We start from the raw sequence: 17,170 nt of genomic DNA on the forward strand, positions 1-17,170 counted from the left end.
TTTAGGTGGGACTTACTCTAAGAGATGTTAAATACCAGTTGATTGAACTAAAAAGAAAAAAAGCATCATCGTCTTACTCTGTTTCAATTTTCGCTATCCCAGTATCTTCCTAGCAGCTCTATTTTGCTTTCAGTCACACACGGAAATAGGAAATGTAATGATTAAGAACTCTGTGTTTTAAACTAACTGTTGTAGCTCCTGGACTCAGACCAGCAAAAGACTTGAAAAGCTTCACTTATCGACATAAGGGAAGCACAGTGATCCAAACCACTGCGGAGTTTAATGGTGCTGCCATTGTTGTTTTTATTGAAAGAGCCTATGCTTCATCTGCTTTGCGGCATGAAGAGTACTTTGGACCCCTTCCCTTTAAATGAATGATGTTCCCGTGAAAAGACGAACAGAAAAAGCACAACACTGGGAACAACAGCTCCTCTAGCACGCAGTAACAAAGCAGGTCTGGGGTCATGGGCTAGAGCCATGTTTGAGCTAACAGCTGGAGATGTCCTCCCTCTGTTAGCTGGTTATGGATGAAAAGATGGTGAAGGACACAATGAAATGACATCATCTCAATGCAACCTGCTAATTCAATAAGATTCAATCATCAAAGGACCATTTGTTCAAGAGGACAGGTGTGGCTTATCCTTTCTGCAAAGGAAACAGACTGTTAGCACTTCTCCCACTGGTATTAAACCCCATGGCTACCTCCTGTTGGGATCACAAGGCCAAGAGCATAGCTAGAAATGCACCATCACAACCACCTGCAAGAGACTTGTTCCTCTGTTAGCTATCTTCCCAAACAGGCATGACCATAAAGTTACTGTAGCTTGGAGATGTTAAGCATATTGCAATGAAAATGTCATTGCTTGGCTTTACTTTAGGTATTGTTACAGATACGGTACCACAGACTTTATTGAGCCATTAAAAAATATACACAAGGGACAATAGCTTCTTTTTTCTATATTTTTCAAAATTTGACTTCCAGTTGGAGAACCCAGTTTCAAATATGAAAAGGGCACTTGTTCTACAGTAACTGCATACAACTTGCTCAGTTCCGAGTACTGTATTCATTTTTTGTTACCGTTGCTGTCATTGTATCTCCAGTTGTTTAGGAACTTCTCTGTTCTGGGAATTACAGCTAAGTTGTTCTTTCTGATTCTATTTCCCCATAGAGTTCAGCCAGCTTCTTGAACTCGGGTCCCCAGTCTCCAAGGTAATTATAATCCTGGTCAGAGTGTGTTGTGGCTGAATCCAGAGAGCTGATAGACCCAGCTTCTGATCTATGACCCTCATAGGCATATGTCTGTAGCGAGTCATACGGGGGCACGCTGGGGTCCAGATCAGCCTCTGCCAGTCTCTGTTTAATGAACTCCTGAACATCTATACTGTCAAGGCTTGAGGAGGGATGATGCCTGGGCACAGGCTTCACTTCAGGACGAACATCCCTCCGGTATTTCAGCTCCTCAGCAGCTGATGGATTCCGCAGTGCTGTGATGTCAAATGCTTCTGTGTCTTCTTCTCCGCCGCCCTCATCATCGTATGTCACAACGTTTTCCCGGACATCTTCTTCTGAAATGATCAAGGGTTCCTTCTTGCTGCGTCTCAGGGTGATGAAAAGGATGACAATTGCTAAAGAGAAAACTGCAGATATTAGAGTTTACATCTGAAGTAAGCAGATACATGCCAAAGAAACTGCAGATACTAAGTCACAAATACAGAGGTGTAACATTTTCAGGCTAATATTGGTATTTGGATCATTACGTCAGGTGTGTGTCTGTAACAAAGGGTCACCAAACCTGTGCAATTCTGAAAAGTGTACTCCTAAGTGAGCAATGCTTTTGTTGTGTGACGTGTTACCTGAAGATAGATTACTGTGTGCCTGGAAAGCACCCATGAAACCCATACGGCTGTGTTTTGACATAACAATATGCCAAAGAGCAGCAGGCTGAGACCACACAATTAAGGGGAAAATTAATAATGCTGTACTGAAACTACAAACTTCCAGTACAGCCTGGTCTTCCAAAGGGTCAGTAAAGAACACTCTCCACTGTGTATTTTGTTTGCAGGGATTGCTGGGGTTTCCTGAGCCAAGAATGAAATCCACTAGTTAGATTATTAGAGATCTCATAAAGGATATAAAAGGGGCTAACTTTCTTTCAGTTAAATGAGAAATGAGTATCTAGGGCTGACGTTTTTCAGAAGCTTGTTAAGGGCTTTCAGTGCTTCCTCAAAACCAGTATTTAACATATATATTGAATTAAAATGTAAAAGGTTATATTTCTCTTACGAATATTCAATCTTGTACGATAAAATATAAGATTATAAACTAAATGTATTAGTACATGTTTTAAAACAGCTTTCTGACAAGGAGGTTCTGAAGTAAGCTGTGAGGAAAGTAGTTTTTAGAAAATATAGAGCCTTTGGAAAAAAATCCACAAAATCTCCTATGCGGGTCACACTGCCATTCCCATTATTTCTTGCCTCCTCTGTAAGAATGCAGAAAGGCACATGAGTGGTACAGAGATATGTACCCAGCAAGTTGTCAGAAAAAAAAAAAAAAAAAAAAAGAGAAAGAATATTAACTAATGGGTAACATTCAATTTCGCCTGGGCAAAAAAAAAAAAGGCAAGAGAAAATGCACTTGCAATGGCATTTATCTAATGGAGTCATCTTACAGTCTCATATGTCCCTGGCCCCTGAGGATTGTGTTGTGCACTGCTATCAGCTTATCCCACAAAGGTAATTAAGAAATGGCTTTTGTACAGTGCAATGCATTTCAAAAGGCTTTCCTCATCTCTTTTCTATCATTTTTCACACTGTTCTAGACATGGAATTAGAGTCAGTTGCTTTTTGAAATCTTTCCAAATTACAGAAAAAAGATCTGCAGTGCTAATTACTTGATAACGTCTGAAAAATAATTTCTAGTGGATCCCAGATATTCATTAATGTACTTTAAAGGCATTTTTCCCTATTAATTTTAGCTAAACCTTTCACCCCTAATCACAGCTGTATGTTTCTAATTACCTCCTACTGCCAGGCAGCCTCTGGTTCAAAAGCATCATATTAAAAATTTCTGCCCCGTCACATTCAGCGAGCCAGTGGAAGGATGGCATTCCTCAATAGTGAAGATGGCTTACCAAGAAGAATGACAACACAGAGCAGGATTGCGATTAAAGCTCCTGTGCTCAAGCCAGCCGAGGAGAGGAAAGCTTCAGCATGGCAAGTTCGCACTCGTCCGTCTCTCTCGCACACACAAACCCTAATTGTGAGAGTACTGCTGCTGCTGAGAGGGGGCACTCCACCATCAGAAATCAAAACTGGGAGGTAATAGATATCTTGAGTAGTTCGACTGTATCTCCTTCGTCTTGTCAGGATACTGGCTGTATTATCTACAAAATCAAAACCAAAATATCATTTTAATGAAGGAGAAAATGAAAAATGTTATTGACTGTTTGTTTCCCATCGAGTAGAACCATGGAGTATCTTAAAACTAGACAGTCTTAATCTGTGAAAATGCACAATCTAGAATTAAAATTTGTCAGGAAACATTTGTGGCCAATAGAAGGAAAAGAGGAGGCAGGGAAAAGTAATTAGCATTACGTAAATAAGATTATTTAAGCTCATGTACTTTTCTTAGAGTCTAAATTAACTTTGACAAACATTTTACACCCAGATTGCAAGTGTTTTAATACCATGTAATGCTGCTGGGAGTATATGGACATTTGTAAATGTGAATACCTGGAATTCTGAGAATATCTGTTGTGGAATTCATCCATGACATAAAATCCTTTTGATTCTCAGAAGAATGTTAAAAGGTCTTTAGTAAAAGTTAAAACAAGACTTTCATGTTTTACTGTTTGTGACAGGTTTTATAGATCAACTGAGCTTTCAGAAAACATCTGAAAGGACAATAGGCAAAGACTCATGCTGTGGGGAGGTCAGGAGGAAGAAGGGAAGGGAAGAAGGATGGAGGAAGGGAAGGGGAAGGGAGTGAAAGCGAGCAGATATTACATGTTCTAAACTGGTAGAGGTTAATGGTAGGTAAGCAAAGGGGAGGTAGTGATGTAAGATTTCGTCACAATTATGTTACCTACAGGTCCATCTGGCATATATTACAGGCAATGTGAATACTAATGCTTATTACAGCCACATTGCAAGAGCATCTATAGTCACTAATTAGGATAGTAAGCTGCCACCCATATCCCTTTAATTCCAAGAAATTAAGGGGCATAAGAGACTGCAGGGGAAGAAATACTACAATAATACATAGTTATATCTTATTTTCATATCTGGAAAATTTAATTTCATTTTGTTGCCACTACTTGAAAAGTCTTGGCCCCTGAATAAGAGCCCACAGATAAACTAAACAAAATTGGAGCCAGTGAGAAATCAGAGACATGAGTAGTGGTGGAGAGAGAGAAACTGGAATAGAAACTGGAAGAGATTGGAAGAAAAGAGCTCTCCTCTCGTACTGTTTTCCATGATTAACAGTCACACAGTTTCCAAATTGAGGGGTTGGGGGTTTGGAGTTTTTTAACAAACACCACAGGGGTGATAAGTGCAAAAATATGTCTGCTGGGTTTCTTTTCTTATTGCAAACAAAACAGAAAATATCTTCTTTTTCCTTACCACTGTAGCTACAGCATTAAATGGGTTTATCGTACTCTGTGGAAAAATGAAGTCTGTGGCACATTTTGAAAATCTAGTGCAACACTACAGCTAGTGTGGCATATCTTAGCCCATAGGACTGATTACTTTCCCCGTGCAGATTTGAATGAATGAGTTAAATTTTTGTTTAAACTGGATACAAAGGATTACCAGGTGACTAGTCTTCATGCTACATCTTATATCAAGCTCTGTGCCAAATTTTAAAACATTCATTTTTACTCACTTCTCTCAACATTTTTCTTTTGCATCTCACCTGAGAGCAGCACTGAGAAAAGCTGGTAGTACAGCCCCACACCAGCATAATATCATCATGCAATACATTTGGTAACAGGTTTCACATGAGAAATATATGTAAGGTGGGAAGTGATACCCTTGCTGTTGAGCCAAGAACCGAGCATCAGGTTCCACTGCACTGAAGTTTGTTAGCTTTTCTTCTCCATCCCCCCCTACTTTTCTTGGGAATCTCCAGCATGGTGAGTTTGTTATAAACTCATGAAGTTTTGTTCTTTTTGCTTGCAATAGGTGCAAAATATGATTGTTATTTATTTACTTATTTGCAGTATGCCTTGAAGTCCTCTTCTGCTTGTTCATGTCAAGGTATATGTTTGATGACTGAATCTCAAGATTCATGCCAGCTTCCTCTTTAGAGGCATGACACCAGCCACTTATAATGCCATTTATATTCATTCCATTTACAGAACCTTACTGAAATCAGAATGAGATGAACAGGTAATTCTTTAATCTGAAGAAATCTGACATGGAGTAAGATCATCACATTGTGTAAATGATATTTCCATAGAGGTTATAAAATACCTATGATAAAACAGAATCTTTTCCTTACAAAGTTACTTACTACATACACACACACACCCAAAATAAAAGAAGTGTTTTCAATAACCTGCAAAAGAACTGCAACACAGAGGTGATTAAAAGATATACAGTAAATCATATTTTCTTTTGATACAGCATTGTGGAAATGGCTCCTATATACCTACAGCATATGACATGCAGAAATATTTCTTTCACTTTTATAATAACTCTACTATTAGCTCTTCTCCATACTGCTTAATCTAGGCTTGTGAAACCTTATAAAAACATACTGTGGTATTCTCATTAATGCTGATTTTTTTCATTATCTTATTGTTAAGAAATAAATTATTTCCATTATTCTGCAACTAGACTAGGGAGCAAAGTGTTCTGTGTTATAATTGAGTCGATTGAAGAAATCAATCTTGATATCACTGAAATTCAGATTGCATTTATTGTATAAAGAAAATTATCCCTTAAAGCAGACTGAGCAGTGGCTTTAAGGCCATAATTACACACTATGCCCACCCATGGAGGTCTTACTAGGCTCTGCCAGTCTAATTCTAGATATACCAAAAAGTTCCAAGTCTTATTTTACAGATTTGTACCACTTTGTTCATGTATGGTCTACTTTTAATTAAATGCAGTACATGAACGATCTTGATCTATTTTAAAATACTTCTAAAACAGGCAATTAATCTTCTGGAACACAGATTACAAAGAGGTAGATTGCCTGCATGTCTTTTGGTTTTTCAAGACAAGATACTGGTATAATCAGAGGGTAAAGCAAGCAGCTGTTTTCTGGTTTTGCTACATAATGTTGCATAAAAAACTTTTGCATGCTTTTTTTAAAAAAATAATATCTTGTCCATTTGCCACTCTCCATTTTTTTATGCTAGACTCTCAGTCCTAACTTCCCTAATGCTGCTGGAGGACACAGATAAAATCTTCAGTGGTTCAAAGACAGAAACCACCACAGAATATGAAATGACCTTCAGCTGCTCTGCCTGTGAGCTGCCAAAGCAGTCACAGATTGAGCTCTAGATGAGGCCCAAGAACAGAAATAAACTCACATATCTGTGATTAGTAGGGAATTTCAAACGAATATATATTTTGCATAAAAAGAAGTTAATGTTCGCAGTATATATATAAGGTGATGACTGCTGCTTCTGCCTTTCTACATTCAGGAAAAAGCTTTATCATTCTCCATATGCATGAAAAACTCCACTGACTTTCTAGTTGTTCAGAATCTAATTTATAAGTGCTTCCCTTCCTTCAAATGCAACTTGGTATGGATTATTAGCAGAGCTCCACTCTAACATTTTTCCCCTTTTATCTCCTGCAGATGCAGGTTGTTAAACAAAACAAGGCCGGGAGTGAGTATGGTCTGTGGAACACTGAATGTTCACAGTGCTAAATTTTAGTACTTTCCTCAGTATTTTGTTGGTCTGCGCCAACTAAGACTCTCTCATGTAACACCCAGCCACAGTCAGGGTTATAACATACACTAGGGACCCTTCCCAGCATGCAGTATGGACAAGAGTGCACCAGGGTTGTCTCCTCCCACTTTACACAGTGCTTCAACATTATTCTACCAGCATCCCTAAACAGCCTCGTGCTACACACTCTGCAGCACACAACTTCCTTTCATGATGTGATAATACTGCTATTGGGCTGCAATACAACTTCCATGTAATTTCATAAACTCAGAAGAGAAACAAACACATAATAACGAAATCTGAGCTCCGCTGGGTCCAGATGAGGTACAAGGCCAAGTGCTGTGTAACGTACACAGCCTGTGTTATTAAGCTTCCTTGCAAGAGAACAGTTCTGTTTTACTTTGTGGGTTGTTCTTTTTCCTTTTTTCCCTCAGCACCAATACTGTCACAATAAACTAATGTCCGAGTGGTCACCTAGAAATGCCACTGAAGTCATTAGAGGAGTGCAACACCTCCATATCCACTTTTTTCTACATGTACTTACCAACAGAAAGAGAAAACTATTTCAAAGAAGTCACAGTTCTAAGGAGAATTACACAATCACACGACAAGGTTATCCAGAAATAATACCTTAAAAACCTAAGGATATATTCAAGGACTCGGCTTGAAACGTAATTCCCTATTGGTAGTCAGTGACACTATATCCATGAGCTAAGCATTAATATTAACAACTGTCATGTCTCTCATCCCAAAGGAAAAAAACTCTCAGATCTTCTACTGCTAAATCCAAAAGGTGACAGCAAGTGTCATTACCAGTAAGAAAAATGGTATTTCATTTCTGCTTAATACTGTATTTCTGTTACGGTGTCTACAAGCCTCAAACACTTCAGTTCAGCTACCTTGTCCATGTAAGTAAGAAACTCCCACAAAATTTTGTCCATGTGAATCTTCCTGGGCCTATAACCAAAGAAGGCCCAGTATTCAAATCTGAACAGGAAAGCATAACCTCCTCCTTCCATCCTCTGGCATACATCTAAAAAAAGAGTGAATGATCCAGTATCACCATGGACAAAGCTAGACAATTCAAATGTTACAGTGAAAAAATCTAAGAGCTATAATTTAACCATGCTTCTCTGGGGTGGAAGGTCTTGCCACGGATTTGACATTTTTATACAGCATAAAATAAATACAAATTGAAAAAAAAATACTTTTTTTTTTCTTTTAATGTTCTATTTGTTCTTTCGACATTACATTGTTTTTCTTGTATTATTAACTTCATAAAATTAAATATTAGTATAAGACACAATTTTAGGCGAAGAAGAATAGAGAATCAAATTTTTAATTTAAAAAAATTGCCACAGTTAATTTAAGTTGTTTGTATTCTCTTCAGTAATAACTAGATTTCTGTAGAAACAGATGGTACAGGACATATACCCGGGAGATTCTGTAACAACATACACAATTATAAGCATTCTCAGAGAAACAATGTAAAGATTTTCCTTGAATGCAATTTCACAAATTTGAATACAAGTAAAAAGTATGATCATAGTCCTTTGGGCACTGGCATGGAAATTTTCTGTTCCAAATATCATCAGAGGTGTTAATTCTTACTATTACTCTCACTATTACAGAGTTACATATAGGAACCTTTAGTGCATGCCTGTGTGTACATATAAATCAAATACTGTAGTAACTCAGCTCTTGTATGCTATTCTTTCTCATTAAATCTTTTAGAATATTTTACAAACAAGATCTCTGACATTTTTACAGAGAAGGAAACTGGGTCTAAGAACTGATTTTCTGAAGGTCACTGAGAATCAAGTATAGTGGAAAATGACCAAAGCTAAAGGCACTGGCATAATACAGAAATCATGTCTCATGTTCTCGTCAGAGCCCTGTTCTTCAGGACAATTGTATGTAAAGGTGTGTCACAAAATGAATAGATAATACAAGTTTAGCCAAACTGCAGAACCAGCTGCATCCTGACAGCCACTCTGATGTTCTAAGCTTCCATGTTTTATTTGTTTACATTCCTTATCAAAAACTGTTGGAGAACCCATTGAGAGAGAAGCTAGAAAGACAGCAATGTCTAAGAGAAGGATCTTAGCATGAAACAAAAAAAATCCCACAAACTGTAACAGCTACAGGCAGTCAAATATGAAGACAGATGCTGATGACCTAGGAAGGAGCTTACTGAGGGAAAAGAAATAAAATAATAAAAAAGTTGTATCAACAAAGGTAGTCTGAAAGGGAGGAGAGGGGTCATGGATTGAGAAATTCCTTTGATACCTGAAAACAGATACAGCAGATAGGGAAGACAAGTGTATAGAATAGCAGCAATGGCACTAGGCTGATAAGAACTACAGATCTAATTCTTCTAGGCCTGGAAGGAAAGACCTTTTTATCTCAACAGGTTTAAACTGTGAACTTCACCACTGAGAAGTATGATAAGACCCAGGACTCCCTGAAGATGAAAGGGCTGACTGCTGAGGGAAATTAACACCTCCAACATAGGAAAGAAACATTTATCTGATTCCCTGTGGTACACATTGCCCCATTTCATGATCTAAACTTTCTTATATTTGGGCTGTGATTTGCAAAGATGGCAATTAGAACTTAAGATTCATCTCAAGTGGGTTTGAGGTTATGCATGGGAAATACTGCATGGTTCTAATACAGCAGCTCTTCACACTCTGAAGATGTGGTAGTTTATTAAGCCAGACCACACACTGTATACAAGGCTGTTATCATATTTCTCTTTCCATCATCTCTGCCATTAAGCTTCTGAATGAACAGGAGAAGGGAGGGCATAGAAAAATCAAGGAAGCCGAGATACAATGACAACACCATGGAAGGTGACTACGGGAGCACTTTGGAGGATGCTCATTTATTTTTCACAGTTTAAGAACTCCTTTGACACATTATACGTTACAGGCAGATACAAAAGAAATGGAAGTAAAAAATAGAGAAAAATCCTGTTTATAGCTTCAGGCATGTTTTAATTTTCAGCTCTGCTTATATCAGCAGTTCAACTTCTATAAATTTTCTGAGAAGTCATAACTAATTAAAACCAAATAAAATATATTGCAATGATTTGCATTTCTTATATTTCTAAAGTTATAGGAGTTAATTTGTTTATGTGGGACTATACTGATAGGCATTTCTGTTTCATTTCTTTACTGATATCTCTTGTAAATATTTTTTTGTGCTGGTTTCAAAGCTATTGCCAATGGGCAAAAAGCTATTTCCAATCTCTAGTTCAGTGGGTAGCAAAAATGAAAAGCAACGTAGAAGATCTTTTGGGCCTGAAACATTACTTTGCTTATAGGTTGGTTTGTGAAACACCAACAGTTAGCAGCGCTAACAAAAAATGCATGAAGAACCTATTTGCAGTGCACTAACTCAGGTATCTGATCAGTCTTAGATCCAACTTTTTAAAATCAAAAAATGATCAAAGGTGTTCAGAGGCCTGAGGAAGAAAAATGTCTCCCTCTGTGGCAGCTAGTCCTAGATTTCTGTCCTTCACACTGGTGGTGGAATTCCTTTTTCACTTTCATATGTTGATTTGGTGATAATACCTGCTCAGGCAACCAACCTGTTTGCAGTAACAGCCCTGCAATGGACTGTACACGCAGTCCCCCTGTACAGTGCTGACTTTGCACTTTCTCAGGTACCATTTCTCTCAAGTTACAACTTGTCATCTTTACAAGATGATATTTCATGGAAGGGCAGTAGTAACTTGGAATACTACATAACCACAGCAAGCCTGCCACTTTGAGGTACATGAAGGCAGGAACTAGGTAGCTGTTTCCTGCTCAAGTTGGGTCGCAAAGTGCGGGTTTCAACCTGACCTTTTTTAATGCCACTTCAGACACTTCAGAGTAATTAAGACATGGTCTGGTACCTGGCATGCTTATTTGCAACTTTAAAGCCCTAAAGTCAGTTCACTGGCCTGCTACAGATGTCTTGTGCAATATTGTTGGAGATAAGAATTTTGCACATATCAGGGAAAAGAGATAAACAGAAACTTCTGCAAGGGAATTTATGCTGGGATGGGATTAATGACTCTCTGGAGGTTGCTTTTGCCCTAAATAACAGCAATGCCAAGTAAAACTGATCTTTTTTATACTCATTTATGATCTGTGACACAGGAAAAATGTTAATTTGCATCACAGGCATGGGTGGATGAACACATTACAAATTTCATTTTATACAGATGCCATTGAACTCATTGTGCTCCAGATTTTATAGAAAAGCAGGTCTCTGCTTCTGTGGGTATTAAAGTATCTTGTGGCATAACATTAAGGAAAACAAATCTCCAAAGGGATAGTATCAGAAAAATGGCCTACCTTTGCTCCAACTCGAGAATATTCTCTATCACTGGGCAATTTTCAAAAGCCCAGATTTTGAAAAGAGTGTGCAGAGGGGAAAAATAAAACTGCAAATATTTTGTAAAATGAAACCTTTGTCCTGAAGAAAGAAAAGGAGAGCAGAACAAATGCAAAGCGTTCTCTAGGGAGTTGTTCTTCCTTGAAAGTAAGGTAAACTTTGTCTGCTTTCAGAAGTTGGCAGTTTAAATTTATTAAAGTAAGAGAATGTACAAATCTTATTGGCAGTGTTGGCTGAAAGTGCACAGTCTCTGCACACACCCTTATTGTCCAGGAAATTTACAATGCCCATCGAGGCATCCATGGTAGACTGTATATCTTGTGACAAAAATATCACTGGCAAAACTACTTTACAGTGCATAAAATTCATAAATGTTCTTTTGCACCTAAGTGAACTCTTCTCTGAGGGATCGATCTTTTGCCAGCTCCTTGAAAATTGTTGTAGCTTCTGAAAGAGGTCTCTCATCGGTAACAAAATAGGCAGAAAGAGGGAATGTTTTTTTTAAACTCAGAGAGACAGGCTAAGCAAATGTATGTGTCTATATAATAACGGTTGGGGATATCATAACAATGACATATGCTCACATGCATTTTCCATCAAACTAACACATTTTGACAAATGTATCAACCATTCTTTAAGCATCTGGGAAAATATTACGATTCTTTCAGGAAAAAAAAGGACAATTTTAAAATTCAGTACTTAGAAACAGCTCTATTGTGAAGAAGTTCTTTCATCTTCCCCCTGATTCCTCAACAGAAGGTGGTTTTAGTCTCATATTGCCCTGGCAAATTTTTACTGGGACATCCAAAGGCTGATTAGGCAAAAAGTGTAAATTTGCAATATTACACACAGGTGAAAAAAGGATTTAAAAATTAGCTGTGATAACGTTCTAAAAAACAAAGTAAGAAGAACACAGACAACAATGAACTGAGTTAGGCAGCATCTGAACTACAACATAAAAGCCCTTCCAGAATAAAAAACTATTTAGCTCAGGTTTTAGTAGAAATTGCAACATTTTTATGGACAGAATAAATTGTAAACAGCCCTGTTTTATTGAAAAGCCTTCATAAGTACAATTCCCCGGTAAACAAAAAGGCATCTATGCTGGGTTTGCTCTCTAAAATTGCAGGAAACAATTACAAATTAATGTTCTTTCTTTGTATAGCAAAGAAATTCTATTGCAGCTCTTGTTCTGTCTTGCTTAACATGTCTACAGATACTGCATCATTTCGTTGGCTGTTCACACGCGTACGCCTTTACTCTCTGAATAGTACTTTGACAGTATAAAAAAAAGGCAAATAGCAACAAAGAACCTACTGTAGCTTAAGAATCCAGTCAGTACAGAAAAAGGCATCATATTCCATCTCTTCCATTTTTTCCATTAAAATGAAAATTGTAAACACAAACAGCATCCAGAAGGTGATCCAAGCAACTCTTAGGTTCTGCTGGACTGCATATGTGGTACGGCTCTGTGGTTGTCTCCTGACCTACACTTCCCTGAGGGTTTTAAGCTCTGCATTATGAGGGTGCATGCTCAAAGGCTTTAACATTGTGGATTGTTACCGAGTAAAGGCCCAAGAGATGATCCAATTATCTGGACTGACACTTTAATGTCTATTTCCTCTGCTGAAGCCATAGATATTATTGACCTGAATCATACACATGCTGAGACTGTAGATTGCTGCAGTTTATACAGGTAGGTAGGGACAAACTACAAAATCTTATGCTTGTGCAAGTCCTCTAGATTTCAGTCAAAGTGCAAAGATACAAGCATAATATTTAAAGATCCAATTCACTACTGTGGAGTCTTTTGATTTTATAGCTCTACTGATGATAATGGAGTAAGGGAACATTTATGCAATAGTGCGTTTGGGCTCAAAAAGCAGAATTCCGTTGTTCTGGGTTATGAAAACAAGGGGAAAAAATGTCTACTGAGATTTTTGTGAAATTAAACCTTTGTCCTGAAGAAATAAAAGGAGCGGATGACGGGATCTAAAGACGACTGCAAAAGAAATACAGCTTTGCAGCAACAGATACAGCTACCAATGACTACACTTTCAATGTGACCTCGAGATTTTGGTTTTTATCATTCTTCAAAACATTATTGAAAACTCTCTTAAGGCAATTGCTGTTGGTTTTTTTCTTTAAAGAACATAACAAACAGACAAATAAAACCCTCAAAGAATGCCAGCCTTTATAGAATAACTAAATCCAGAAGTAAAAATAGCAGCTATCTTAAGAACATTCTGATTCTTTTTAACAGCTGATGCTCAAAAACATGAGTTTTCAAAAGTGAAAACTTGTCGCAAACGTAAGAAAAGCCTCTTCGGCCTGCCATGTCTCTGCTATTTCCTACAATAGAAAGCAACAGAAATTCCATTTCTGAATAGGAACAGGTATAAATATGCAAGTTGTAGATGCTAGATATCTGGATATTGTGAATGCACTTTATAAACGTTTCACTGATATTTTACATATACATTGTATCACAAAGAGAAGGTCCCAATAAAGGAAGTGTTAAACAGTACAATCAGAGTCATGCACCGAGCAAAGTAGTGACAATGCTTTTCTTTCTAAGATATATTTCTTGTTATGATTTGAGCTAAACTGTTATTGTCTTAATTATATGGGCAAATTGGAAATGGCACTTCTGGAGTCTCTGTACATGTAGAAGGTTTATATGCAAGGTGCTACAGGAAGTGCATATTTACCTCTTGTATCTCCTTGTCTGAAATAAAAATATAATGAACAACATGGCCATGGTCTCCCACAAACTCAATGAGTTTGTTTGAATCTTAAACTCAAATACAAAAATGCACCCCGGTGCACTTCCTTTATTTCGGGAAGAACCCTCTGGCTTTTGCCATAATGCTTCATCACAATCTGAGTGGAATTGACACACTAATCTGGGAAAGGGCTGGAGTCATCACTTAGGTAAAACCTTTAATATATGAATTAGTCCTTCAAGTATTATAAGGTTTTTTTAATATGGATAGATACTGGATTGATGTCTTTTGGAACCAGTATATGAAGGCCATTAATCTAGTCTGAACAAATAGCGTGATTTGATTTTTTTCTTTCTGCTCTAAGTATAGTTAAACATTGGAACAGATTCTGTAGGAAGATTATGCAGTCTTCTTCCCTGAAAGGTTTTACAAACAGTAAACATCAGTGCATATACCTTATGTACCAATGACGGAGTTAATGCTTCTCAGTCAATACAGATGAGTAGCGATCTGTAAGATTTCAGAAGGTGTTCCATGGCACTACTGCAAAAATATAACTGTAAAATAAAGCCAACCCCCCCACGCTTCTACATATGCATACAAACAAACCCACACAATACACACATACACAAAAGCTCACAAGGAAAGCTCCAGACAAGCATTTAAAGTTCACTCTCATTTTCATCAGGTTGCAAAGTGGAAACCATGCAGCAATACTCAACAAATAGTAAGGCTTAGTAAGGCTGATTAGAGTTTTGGTTTTTTGAAAGGCTGGATGGTTCTTTGATTCAAGAAATGTTAAGAAACATTTGGCTGGGTGGCTCTGAAGGCCCTTTCTGGGCCTATCTGCTATGAAATTCTGATCATACTTTTTAGGCACACTTTGTTTGGAAGGGCATGAAGCGATAAGACTATCATCCAGGAAGCACTGAAGGACCTGCTCTTGGTATCGTATCCGTAAAAGTAAGCATGAATTCAACTTTTTATGCCCCTTAAATTCTTATTTTCTTCTTTAAGCGATAACCTTCAATAACCTTGACAATACCCACTCAGTGCTATTCACCTAGAAACAGACCGAATTGCCAACATCTTTTCATTAACCCACTTTTTAAAAACATCCTGAATTTATAAAGTACAAATGCTACAATAAAATGGAAGATAAAAATAAAATGCAGTATTTGATTATTCGCAGCTTGCAATTTGTATACACCACATCCTTGATATCAGCCAGTTCAGTGATAACAGATTACAGTTTCCCCCTTCTGTCAAGAAACGCATGGAAAATGTTCTGTTCAGTGAGACATCCCAGACAAAACAAAGATCCATTTCCTTGAGATTTATGCGTTTGATTTACCTTCATTGTCCCTTAGAGTAAAGTTGGGATTCAAAGAAAGCCCATCATCAAGGGAAAAATGGAATCTTGCCCCATTTGCAGAGTTATCTTTGTCAGTTGCAGTGATAGTCTGAATTACCTGAAATAAAAATTAATAGTGAATATGTTGAAATTTGAACTTGACCCAAATAGTACCTGACCTCACCAGGATGCTCAAACTTTGCTTATTTTAATTTTCTACTTGACTGCTGCTCAATTCAACCAATGAAATGACTGGGCCTTTAGCTTGATTTCTCTAGCATGAAATACTTTAGGCACCACACTTCAGAGCTAGACAGAAACATCTAAAGCTTCTATACTTTCTGACATTCTGATATGGTCAGGACCTGGTACAGAAATTTTTACCATCTGCATTGCATCTTGGTGACTTTCAGAATTACAATTTCACCCGTTTTTATCTGGTTTTTACCTGTTTTCATCTGTTTCAGGCTGAACCAGGATGGTCTATACAGAGCATCATCTGCTTGCCATCCCAATAATTAGATGCACTTCAATATTGATTAGGAAAAATAATTGTTTAACCAAAATGGTAGGTATATAATACCAGCTCTCTGTTTAAAATCCCTGTTAAGAATCAGTTTTAAAATGCCAGAGAACACAACAGGAAGAAGAGCAGCCACTTCTGGTTCTAGTTTGGTTTGCCCCAAAGGAACAGAACTAGATGTAGCAACCATGTATGGAAGAGGTAGGATTTGAAAGGTAGGATCTCTGCCTTCGAAAGCCCTGGTGATTTTTAATATTTACTTTCAAATAAAACTGAGCTAAGCTTTTGGAATGTGTGACCAAGCAATATTTCTACCTCTGCGTTCATTTTCATGCTGGGTCTTGAAGCTCAAGTGCCAAAGTAGAATTTAATAAAAGTTGTTCTTGTGATATAGGTAGTGAAGCCACACAGACTGCTGCACAGAGCTGATAGATATCCTGAGGGAAACGTAAAGGGGGAGGGAAAGTGCTCTTTTAATGAGATTTTTTCTATTCAATGTTCAGCTGTAGTCTGTCTGGACTGAACCTGAAGCATAAACAGTGTAGGCTCAAGTGGTTTGGTCTGTTTTAAAACTAAAAGACAACACACAGTTCTCTACCTCCATTCACATAAAAGAAGCAAAAGAAATAAATTTTAAAGCCAATAGTGTACAATGCAGATTCCATTGATTATATACAATATAGTACATATACTGACTATACACATCTGAGACAATTAACAATACTTATGATAATTGCTGGGAATATTTTAAAAGTCTGTTGTAATACTTTTTTGCTGAACTGTAGCAGAATATGGTCAATCTGAAAGGTCTATAATCACACAGTTTACCAAAGCCATGGTATATTGGTGAAAAAGTTTGGCAAAAGCTTAGTTCTCTATTGAGTTTTGCAAAAGTGGCATATCTGTTATTGAAACAACTACTGTGTAAAAACAGAAATATAAGATTATCTTGGCCAGATATATTTAGTCAATAATGTTGAAATGGTATGAGGCAAAGCAAGACAAAAGTAGTTGATGGAAGAATATATTTGAGAGAATCAGTTTCTGTTATTACTCAAATATTAAAAATACTGTTAAATACCATACATAGCTGTAAAAAAATCAGGTAAGACCTTAAAAAAAAAAAAAAAGAATTTATTAACTATTGTTTATAAATCCTCAGTGCTGTTTATCAGTGAAATGTAACTCATTTTGCCATGCACCTTCAGCTTTTATTTGACAGCCTAGTAGATAAACTTCTGTCCTGTTGCCCTCTTTCACATAAAAT

General features: G+C 37.3%; 1 protein-coding gene across 3 annotated transcripts in view; it reads right to left on the reverse strand.

Moving 5' to 3' along the window:
* Window positions 1-1,135: 1,135 nt before the first annotated feature.
* CDH18 (cadherin 18) overlaps window positions 1,136-17,170 on the reverse strand; it is a 168,032-nt gene continuing 151,997 nt past the window's right edge. For 2 of the 3 annotated variants that reach the window (XM_086469061.1, XM_086469062.1), the window contains 3 exons: window positions 15,381-15,498; window positions 3,135-3,386; window positions 1,136-1,626 (listed from right to left, as the gene is read on the reverse strand). In XM_086469061.1, the coding sequence (XP_086325187.1) occupies window positions 1,136-1,626; window positions 3,135-3,386; window positions 15,381-15,498 (861 nt within the window). Of the gene's footprint in view, window positions 1,639-3,134; window positions 3,387-15,380; window positions 15,499-17,170 lie in introns of all 3 variants that reach the window. The other variant, XM_086469060.1, reaches the window with a different exon arrangement.

Source organism: Leptosomus discolor, chromosome 8 (assembly GCF_034619465.1).
Source record: "Leptosomus discolor isolate bLepDis1 chromosome 8, bLepDis1.hap2, whole genome shotgun sequence".
NCBI lineage: Eukaryota > Metazoa > Chordata > Aves > Leptosomiformes > Leptosomidae > Leptosomus > Leptosomus discolor.